The following is a 10617-nucleotide window of genomic DNA, read 5'->3' as shown; positions in this document are numbered from 1 at the left end:
TATACCAGTCGTGCTGTCTGTTGGGGGTGCTCGAGAGGGAAGAAAGAAAGGGGAAGAGGCCCGGGTGGACTGGAACCCCCGAGTGGTCTGGAGGAGGTTGGGGGGACACAACCCCTATGCCCACCCCAGTGCAAAGGCCCACCAGGCAGCCTGTGGGAATCGTCAAATTCCACTCTGACCTTGGACTAACAATTCAGAATAAAGGCAAACCAGATGAAACTTCAGAGCCAAATCAGCAATTCAGGAGTTTCTGATTGAAATGAAATTGATATTCCCAATGGACTGTCCTACTTTAAATCATTTCTTGAATCAATTTGACTTGACTTCCTGAACTCAATCATGCAACCTGAAAACCAGTCCTGCGTGCCTGCTGGGGACTTTAGAGGGGTCCCAAGCACCCGCTGCGCTGCCCTCCCTTCCATCCCGTTGATTTTTCCCAGGGGTGCAGGACCCTCCTCAGACCCAAATCCTCCTGAAGCGCCTGCCAGGTTTCACTTTGCAGCAAGCGCAGCCGCTGCGGGAAAGGTGCACAAAGCCTTGAGGGGGGGGCATAGAGCACCTGGTGGGTGTGCAACGGGGGAGTAGGAGGAGGCAGCAGTCCTGGAGGCTGGTCCTGAAAGAGAATGGCTCCCTTTGCAGGGTCAGACCCGTCATGTAGCATTTCAGAAGGAGCCGGAGAGACGTTCTTTGCGAGCAGCCTGGCCCACACCATGGCCATTTGGTGGACCCAGCCATCTTGAAGCGGCGCTCTTTTCCTGGGTATCTGAGGGATCCTTGACTCCCTCTGCTGGAGTCAGCCTGGGAGGGGGCTATCTGGTCTGGCAAGCTGTGCCAACCGGGGGCCTGGCGCTCCCTTCATTGGTTGGGCCCTTGGCCTTCTCTGGGCCAGGATGTCCCCCCGCCCTGCCCTCCAGGACCTAGCGGGTCTTCCCACTGCTTGGGACCTGAACCTCCTTTCCCAGCTTGCTCAGCTTCATGCGCGGGGGAAAAGCTGGGACCGCAGTTTAGGCTGGAGGAGGAGGAGAAGGGACAGCCGAGCTCACTGGGAGGGCCTCCGCCTCTAAAGCAGTGGCTTGGACAAGGGAGGTGAGGGGGCGTAGAACTGGCCGGGGGCTGCTGCTTCCGAGGAAGGCAGAAGATCCCATAGGACGTGCCCGGGCTTGAGCGAGGAGCTGAAGGGAACAGGATGGAAGGAACAGGGAGAAATGTCCAGCTGTGCGTCTGGGGAGGAAATGCGACTGAGGTGCCAGTCGGGGAGTTAAAGTGACTCTGCAGTGCGAGGCCACTGCTTAAAAGGCCAGGGCCGTCTTGGGGGCCCAATTGAAGGAGCACAGAGCCCGGTCCCCTCTCCTCTGCCCTGGTCAGACCCAGTGGGCGAAGGGTGCGGGGAAAGGGTTTGAGGCAGGCACCCCGGCCACGTGAGGGAACCAGCTGCTCCATGGGCTTCTTTGCCGGAGGCCATCAGACTGAGGCCAGCGGGTCATCTGTCAGGAACGCTGCCTGGGCTCTACGCATGACTGGGCTGGGGGTTAGGCTAGAGGACCTCCAGGGTCCCTTCCCACTCGCGTTCTGGGTTTCCTGCCAACCCCACCTCCAGCTGCACCTTTCAGCCCTGGGCAGGGAGCAGGACAGATGTGAAGAAGGGGCTTCCCTGCACTTCCGTGCCCTGCAGAACGAGGCATTGCCCAGTGCAGAGTTTCTCCTGCTTCAGTTTTACTAGAGACAAGCAGGGCCAAAATAAACGAATCAATCTTCCTTTGCGCTGTTTCTCTACATAACAGAGGACCTGACGACTTGTCCGCCTTTGTGGGGACTAAAACTTTGGGAGCTGCTTACAAAGTGGGGCTGAGTGAGTCCTCTGGTGGGAGTCCCTTCCTCCACCCACCCCCCTTTCCAGTTTGCCTGGGATCCCAGAAATTGCTTCCTGCCCCTGGTGTGCGTGTTAGAACCCCACACGCTTCTATGGTTAGCGGGCCCCTTTCTATGGTAGACGGCAGGTGGTTTTTGTGGGCGCGGACTGCGCAAGGGCATACGTATGTCTCTCGGAGTGCGCAGCCTTCCTCAGTCCTCACGGGCACCAAGCGACCAAACGGGGATAAAAATTAACCGCCAGATATGCAAAAGCAGGACAAAGATCACCAACAGTGTCGCAGAACCATTTGCAGGGTTCCCCGCGATTGTCCTGGGATGGCGCCACCAATGAGCTCAGGCCGCAGGAGCAATGGACCGCTTGGACCGCGAGGAAGGCTGGGGCAGAGAAGCCTCTGCCAAGGGGGCTACCGCAGAGAAGGCCTGCTGCCTGCCCCCTTACTTGGGGGTGTCCTCAGCAGGCCCCCTTTGACAATGGCACCTGATCAGCCACCAGGAATTCTCTGTAGGGGCGCTTGCAATGGACCCCCTTGTGCAGAGCTGGGTGGGGCAGTGTGGAGCCCATGGCAGAGAAGGAGCTGCCCCGCGGCCCCCACTGCTGGGAAATGGCCACCGTGGGCAGCCTTGGATCCCCTGCAGGGGGGCCGTGCCCTGTTGCCAAGGGTGGGGGGAACTGCCTTCCAAGGCTTTAAGGCAGAGAGTCGCTTCCAGGTGTGGGGAGCCTGTCTGGGCTGGCTCCATCCTGCTGCCTGCGAGGCCTTGACTTTCTGGTGCCCAAGACCGCCACTGAGGCACACTGTGCCCGTCTCCGGGGCTGCTCTTCCCCCTTTGGCCAGCCTCCTCAGAGCCCCCCCTACAACAGCCTGCAGGCATTCAACAAGGTCCTTCTGGAGGGCAGAGCAAGCTCTACCCACACCTGGAGGAGCCGCCTCGCCAGGGTTGCATTGGGGTCCCTCTTGGGGCAGAATGAACAGCCTCCCTCTGTCCCTCACGGCCCTGGGCTGGGCTTTTATGGGAACCATTCCTTGAGCTGAAGCCTCCCCAGGGCTGATGCCCACTGGAGGGGCACAGGGTGAGCCCATGCCAGCTGGAAGGTAAGGTACAGGGCTTGGGTGAGCAGGTCAGCCGTTTCCAGAGCCAGCTCTGTTGGCAGCAGGGCCTCCAAGGCAGTCGGAAGATGGGTGTGAAGGCTGCCAGCTGGCACAGGAGGAGAAGAATCACAGCAAAGCCCCTTGCACCGCCCACTTGGCCTGCTGGGTGGCAGCCAACTCTTGCTGCAGCTGCGCCTGCTGCTCCCACAGCCACTCCTCCACAGCAGTGGCATGACGAGGGCATGTTCCAGGGCAGGCCGGCTCTGACAAGCCCTGCAGCAGCTGCTCGTGCTGGGCCTTCAGCCGATCCCGGGCACAGCTGAGTGCCAGCACCAGAGACCAGCACCCAGTGTGCCAGGGAAGGGGGCAACTAGTCCAGGAGAGCAGAGTGTCCTCACCTGAGGAGAGGACGGAGCAGCTCAGCTGGGCATAGGTGGGTGCAATCCACCCAGCGAGCTTGACCAGGCCAGACTCCCCTCCCGTTCAGACTGGTGTAGCGCACTCTATGTGGGGCTGCCCTTGAAGGCCACTCAGAAGCTGCAGCCGGCCAGAATGCAGCAGTTCGAGCAGCCGTGGGCGCGCCTCAGTTCCCTGATGGGTCCCCACGACCTCAAGAGCTGCAACGGTTCTCTACTGACTCTGGGTGCCAAATGGTTGCCACCTTTAAGGCCCCCTGGCTGGCACCTGCATACCTATGGGGTGGCCTGCTGCCAACAGTGTCTGCCCACCCACAGGGGCTGGGAAGAGTGGAGCCCCTCCGGGTTCCCCGTCCACAGGATTCTCGGGGGCCAGCTTTCCAGATTGCTGTCGTTCCCCACCCCACCCAGCACCCCCCCCCCTTTGGGCGAGCATCCCCCTTGACAACTCAGCTGGCCCTGACAGCCATGGGGCTTAGGAAGGCGACCAGAACTTCTAGCTGCGATGAACCGAAAGGGACTCCTCCTGAGAAGGAGCGCACGAGGCAGCTTCCGGATTCCTTGGCGTAGCAGTCTTTATTAGATAATGCCGTTCATTGCTTGGCTGCTTGGGGCTTTTTAAATCCTGCTCATCTGTGGTACGATGGTGTGCCCCCCAGAGCATACCCTAAGAGGGAGGGGAGGGCAAACACAGTCTGTCTTTCAAGGGCCTGTCACTAAAGTCAATATCAATCAATAGAGCTCCAGCCATTCTGTGGAGTCGGTTTCCTGATCTGCCTACCTCACAGGGCTGACTCTCCTTCCTCATTGGCTCCCAGACTTTGTGGCTGCAGCCCCCGCCCTCCCCCCCCCCCCCGGACACAGGAGGGGCGCTGCTCTCCTCCTCCTCCTCCTCTTCCCCCCCTCCCCCCACTCCTCAGGGTGATGCAGGCAGACCACCGTTTGTGACCTCACAAGCCGGCCTTGCCTTCTGCTGCTGTTGCTCCTGGCGCTGCTGCCTCCAAGGCCCTGGGAAGACACCTCCTCCCTCCCCAACTCACCCCCTCTCTCCCCTCGTTTCCCTTATGCCCCCCCAGCACCACCAGCAGCAGCCAGATCCCTTAAGGCTTTGTCCCGCAGCAGGCAAGATGGACAGTGGACAGACCCAGAGTCTCGAGATCAGCGAGGCGGATGCCAACTGGGAGCTGATCCGGGACAAGGTGAGAGGGTGGAGCTGGCATTTGGAAGGGCAGCGCCTCAGAGGGCTACCTGGCCAGCCCGGGCTGCAGGGGCAGGGGCAAAGCGGGTCCCCCACAAGCGCTTGGCCGGACCGGGGAGGGGGACCATCAGCTGCAGGAGGAAGTTCCAAGGAGAGCCCTCCTCCAGTTGAGGGCCCTGGACACTTGGGGTCATTTGGTCATATCTGAGCTAACTAAAATGGATTAGTGTCTCCTATCAATTCAGAGAGAGAGAGAGAAATGTGTTCGCAATATAAAATGACAAGATCCTGGGGTGGAAAGAAAGACTGTTTCTCCAGACTAATATCCAGTTTGAGTCAAGCTGATCTACTGGCTGCTGTTCCTGCCTGACCACCAGCCAGGGTCCCTGGTCAATAGGTGATGACCCTCAAGCCCGATCACGAGCCCCCCACCAGTGGAAAGCAGTCCGTAGCTCAGCCCTAACCCTAACTCAGGTGGACTCTGCAGACGTGAGGCAAGGTGACCCACCCAAGAGGAAGAATTCCACATCCAACCTGGAATAAGACAGTGGGAAACCACCTCCAAATAGTAATTGATGCCAAGAAAACTGGGTAGATACGGTTGCACCATTGAAACCATTAAAAGTTTGGGTCAGAGATGTTGAGACCCCCCGCCCAGGTCACTCACTGGAGCATGGAATTTCCACAAGTAGATCTCGTGGATGCGAGCAAGTGCACAGGAAGAGCAAGCAGGGATTTGGCAGGGGGCCGAGGTGCACACCGTTGTCGCCGTTGCCGCTCAGAAGGATGCGGAGACCGAGGGAGCTACTCTTGTGTCCCGCAGGGGACGTGCCATGTTTTCCATTCTGAACAGAGCAAGAACTACCCACGAGCTGACTGCCCATTCCACCCCCTCTAAAGAGAAGGCGGATGGCCAAGAGAAAAAACTGTCCGCTCCCAACTGCCAAGGAAGATGGGAAATGCTTGAATTGCGCACAGGGAGCAGGCAGCCAGGAGCAGGGCACGAAGAGGTGGGGAGGGAGGGGACCCGAGAGAGGAGCTGGAGCTCTGGAACAGATTCCAGCTCCTCCGCCCCTGCTCTGAGGTTTCCAGGCCCCTGAAGAGGGACTAAGCAGGGAGGAAGGACGGGTGCTGGGGATGGTGGGGATTGGAGGCTCCCCCCCCCCCCCGGTGGCCGATCAGCCAGCGAGCCTATCAGGCGAGGTGTGCCTTCCTGGGCACCCGGCTGGCATTTGAACAGACATACCTTGGGACCCTGCAAGGGATGACGAAGAGCTGCGGAGGTGTTTGCAAAGGACGTGGCTGGGAAGAGCGGGAAGGTGAAGAGTGAGGTGGGGGCAGCGCCTGGCAAGGAATGGGTTGTGCCTCGGGGGAGCTGGGAAGGCTTTAAGCTGAATCCCGTAGCGGAGGGAGAGGAGAGCCGGGAGAGTGGCAGGACACCAAGTCTGGGGCTGCGCTTTGAAGGTGGGTCAGGTGTGGAGGTGCCCAGGAACGAGCGTGTAAATACAGGAAGGGAATGGTTGCGTGTCCCAGCTACTCAAGTCTCTCTGTACGAGTGCACAGAGTATCCAACAGGTATGTAGACCTTTGAGTATATGGGTCAAGTCAAGAGCATTGGGATAAGAAAACGAGAGAGGGAAATCCAGAAGGATCCTGTTCTGGAAGTGGTTTAGACTGCCAAGTCCTGCAGAAGATCTGGAAAAATACTGTCCTGGAGCAGATTACAGACCTTTCGGACAGGAAAGACGTAAGAAAGAACAGGAGACTTTAGCAGCCCAGACATCTGTTGGAAAACCCACTCGGCCAAGCCTGTAAGGTCCCAAAAATTCCTCAGAAGACATGCCAACGGTTTCATTTTTCAGAAAGCTGAAGAGGAAAAAGCAAAAACCCATGATCCCGCATCCTTGGCACCGATGCTCGGTTGAAACACCTCCAGCAAAGGAGAGTCCACCCACTCCCAGTGAAGTTTGTTCCCTTGCTGAACAGGAAAGCTTTCCTGAAGCCCAAACGAAACCTTCAGCCTCCTAATTTAAGCCCTTGACCTGCCTTCTGCAAGGACACTAAGCCACTCTGCCCCATGTTCTATGGGGCAGCCCTTCAGAGGCTCAAACGCAGTGGTCACCTCTTCATGGCAGTCTTCCCTTCTCCAGGCTGAACATCTCCAAGGCCTTCAGCTGCTCCCCTTTTTTTCTTCCAGGCCCTCATCATCTTGGTTGCTCTCCTCTGAACAAGCTCCAGTTTGTCCATGTCCCTCCTCCGAGGTGGGGCTAGAAGCTCAGTCAACGAATATGGAGCGAGGCTACGGGACCTAGAGATCAGAAAAGATTTGCATACCTTCCTGAAAAAAGGGAGGTGTAAGACGATGTTCAAGTTACCGAGCCATCGTTCTGATTCTAAGATCTTATAAAAACAGAGCCGTACAGGGAGAGAAAAGGGCCGCACAAGCAGGCAGGTTTCAGAACAGACAGCAGGGCGTGAAATCAGATAGCAAATGTAGGGCAGGTCATGTACAGTGCAAGGAAAATTTAAAATGTTCTTTATTCACTACATCATGCCAAATTCAGGCAAATGGGAGCATCCCAACACCTGATCATTTTTTGAGGAACTCTTCCCCTGCACAAGTTTTTACTATAAGAACTGAGTCTGGAGAAGTGAAGTGATTTAGAGTAGCATAGAGAACACACACTGACCCCACATCTGCTTAACTGCAGAGCATATACCCTAAGAATGGCAGAAGGACCTCAGAATCCTCAGGTTGGAAGGTCTCCTGGTCCAACCTGCTGCCCAGGGCAGGAACCCTCAGACCAGTGATTCTCCACCTTGGCAGCTTCAAGGTGCGTGGGCTTCAACTCCCAGAACTCAGGCCGGCTGGGGAAGTCTGGGAGTTGAGGTCCACACATCTCAAAGTTGCCAAGGTTGAGAAACACTGCCTTAGACCACCCTGGGGAAAAGCTTGTTCTGAACACCTCCGGGTGGAGTCCACAGTGGCTCTTCCACGGCTTCACAGCTGGAACCGAACGGAAAGGCCAAATGTGAGACGTGCACCGCTGCATGACCCAGAAGTAAAGCTGAAAAGAGCCCTTAAAGGAAGGAAGAAGGCTGGCTTGCTCCTGAGAGGACAGCAAGCAGGAACTCGCACACTTCGGGTGGGGGGTGCAGACGGATGAAGGACGACGCAAAGCGCCTCTGTCGGCCAAGACCAGGGCAAGTCAAGAAGGGAGGACCAAGGATAAGGAGAAAGGAAGAATCCAGGAAGGGCGGGAGGCGGGCCACGAGGGGGTGACCTGGGGCTCGGCTCGCTGGCAGCACACTTCAGCAACCCAAAGCCACTTCTGCTTGGCCCGAGGGTGCAAAAGCTGGAGTGCTGGAAGAAAAGAGCGGCACGGCTTAGAGAAGGGCAAGAAAGGGCACTCCAGCACACCACTCTTCAGTACTTGTAATGCCACGTTTACTCCAGAAGCCACCGGAAGAGGCCAGAGAGGGCAGAAGCCCGTTCCCAAGGAATCCAGACCCGATCCCTGCGGGGCAAGCCAGCCTTCGAACAGTGGCCGCTGGTCTTCCACGTAAATTACGCTCTGCCGCTCGTTCCAGGAAAACCTCGGCCTTTTGGAGAACGGTCAGGCAGGCCGCCTCAGAGGCAGGAAACCAACCGGAGGTTCCGTCGTGCAGGACTGAGGGTGTGCGATGCTGTAAGATGTGCATCGCTCACGGAGCCATGTTCTGTTCTCCATTCTAGGCAAACATTTCTCAGCAAATGGATCTACAGACCCAGTTTTTTCTTCAGGAAGACCACCAGTGTCCTCCATCAAGGCTTTTTAGTGCAATAAAACTCCAAGACCCTTTTGAAAATGCCCATTTTGCTGGGAATTCCTTTCATTTGCACCCTTTCTCCGCAGCAGTGTGTGAGAGGGGAATTTGGTTGGTTTGGGTGCCCCACAAGGAGGCATTCGGGTGGCTTGGCTCATTTTTCGTTGCCGTTTCAAGCTCTTCCACCCTGTTCCAGATGGCATCAGGGGAACAGAGGGGTTTGGGGAAGTATAATATTGAACGGAGGCAGTTCTTCCACGTTCTCCTCTAACCCACCCCGCTGTTGACAGGACCCTTTTTATTGGGAAAGGGTCTGCTCTGGCCCACTCTGCCCCTGCGCAGTTCAGAGATGGCTACTTCTCCTGAAAGGGACAAAGCCAAGTAGGCCCTTGTCCAGAGGGGGCTGACCCTGCCCACCCACCCACCCACCCCCCGTTCTGCCTCCCTCCCCCCCCGGGCCCGGGGCCCATGCTAAGACTTCCAGTGTGCATGCAGAAGAGAGGGACTTCCTTGGAGCACAAGCAACCCTTCAGCTGCCCAGGTTGCAGAAGGCAGGGCAGGGCAGGGCAGGGCAGGGCAGGGCAGGGCAGGGCAGGCCCCCTCCCCGTGACGCCCTCTCCCTTTGGTCTCCCTGGCAGGTCATCGAGGAGCGCTTTGGGCCCACCGTCATACCGGTCCCCTTCCTGGAAGATGCCGCCTCCTACGACCTCCTGACGGTGCTGATCAAAAAGCCGCAGCTGGGACAGAACCTCCTGCGCAGGCGGCGCTGCCTGGTGCCCATTGGGCCCCTGGAGAAACTGCTGCCCGGGGGCACCGCCACGCGGGAGCTGACCCACTGCACCCGCGAGTACAGTGCCCGGGTGAGGGGCGAATCCCGCTACGAGGAGACGCGGCTGGTAGACGGGGCCCTGCGGCACATCCGCCTCAGCATGGCTGGCGTCCATAAAAAGGTCGCCTTCCTGGTGCTGCGTCCTGGGGCGGTGGCCCTGCGCCCCGACCTGCCATGGCTGCGCTCCCAGAGCAGCATCTATGTGGTTTACGAGGTCTTCTACGCCAGCAGCCTGTCGCTGGCTGTCACCCAGGGGGCCGAGCACCGCCACTTCCTCCAGGAGCAGCCTCTCCCCGTAGCCTTCTCCTGCCTCAAGTTCGCCCTCAGCCACAAAGGTGTGCTGGGCTCCCAAAAGCCCATGGGCCACACCCTGCCCGCCCGGGCCGCGTGGGTGAGGATGGCAGTGCTGGAGGCCTCTCCCCCAGCCAGGCCTCTGGAGCCCCCCCTGCCGAGAGACGGCACAGCCCTCCGCAAGCGATGGAGGGCCCTGGGCAGGCCCCTGCGGAGAGTCGCAGGTGAGAACGGGGGACGCTGCCCCCACTTCTCCTCCCCAGGGGATGGGGGCACTGGGCTTTTGGACCTCCAAAAGTTAAGCCCAGGAGGGTCTGTTTTCCCCAGATCTTAGAACTCCCAAAGGCTCACCGAGCTCCCAGACACGCTTCAGCTATGCGATCCTCCTCTGGGACGCCAGGGCACGAGGGCGCTGCCATCCCGGCTGCCTGCAGGGCCACCTCCCCTTCCCTCTTGCTCAACGGTCTCCCTGGAGCCGAAAGGGGCCTTCCTGGCGCGGCCTGCCTGGGAGCGGGCGACGGGGCCGGGAGCAGGCCTGCCCGCTGGGCTCTCCCCCTTCCTGCCCTCTGCCCCTCGCCACCAAGGGAGAGGGCCCCCCCACGCCCCCCTTGCTCCAGCAGCTGCCCACCCGCATGCTTAGGAAGAGCCTACGCAGAGCCTCCCCGCGCCTGTCCTCAGCAGCAGGAGGAGGAGGACCCGGGCATTCCTGGGAGGGGCGGCCCCCGGGGGCCCTGGGGCGCTGCCACAACGACCCCCTTGTCCTGCGTCTCCACCAGGGAAGTGGCCGTTCAAGCAGCGGCGGGCCAGGCTGGGGCCCTCCTGCAGCAGCCTGGCCGACCCCGAGAGGCACTCCATGTCCCTGCCGCTCCTGCAGGGCATCGTGGCCGAGAGCGACACGGAAGAGTGACGCCGGCAGCAGCCACGCCCGCAATAAAGCGCCTCGTTTGCACGCAGCAATGCTGAGACTCTGGCCTGGCGGGGGGCGGTTCTCCAGGCAGGGGACCACGGCAGTGGATTTTTCTTAAGCAGGGCAGGTGGCAACTCCCCGCCCCCCCGAGACCACCCCAGAAGACAACGGTCTGGCTCTGCCAATCCAAAGAGAGGGCCAGCCCCGAG

At 59.3% G+C, this 10617-nt stretch overlaps 1 protein-coding gene across 1 annotated transcript; it reads left to right on the top strand.

The window, feature by feature from the left end:
* Positions 1-4503: 4503 nt before the first annotated feature.
* CUNH11orf42 (chromosome unknown C11orf42 homolog) lies at positions 4504-10408 on the top strand. Its single transcript, XM_088140864.1, has 3 exons — positions 4504-4575; positions 9020-9725; positions 10278-10408. Exons 1-3 carry the CDS (start codon positions 4504-4506, stop codon positions 10406-10408), a joined length of 909 nt encoding a protein of 302 aa, XP_087996990.1.
* The last annotated feature ends 209 nt before the right edge of the window (positions 10409-10617 follow it).

Source organism: Python bivittatus, unplaced genomic scaffold, assembly GCF_059951505.1.
Source record: "Python bivittatus isolate LINGU-HERP-01145 unplaced genomic scaffold, Pbiv_v1 ctg000340_np1212, whole genome shotgun sequence".
In the NCBI taxonomy this organism is placed as follows: Eukaryota; Metazoa; Chordata; class Lepidosauria; order Squamata; family Pythonidae; genus Python; species Python bivittatus.
Note: the sequence above shows the minus strand (reverse complement) of the source record. Positions and strands in the feature narration are given on the sequence as shown.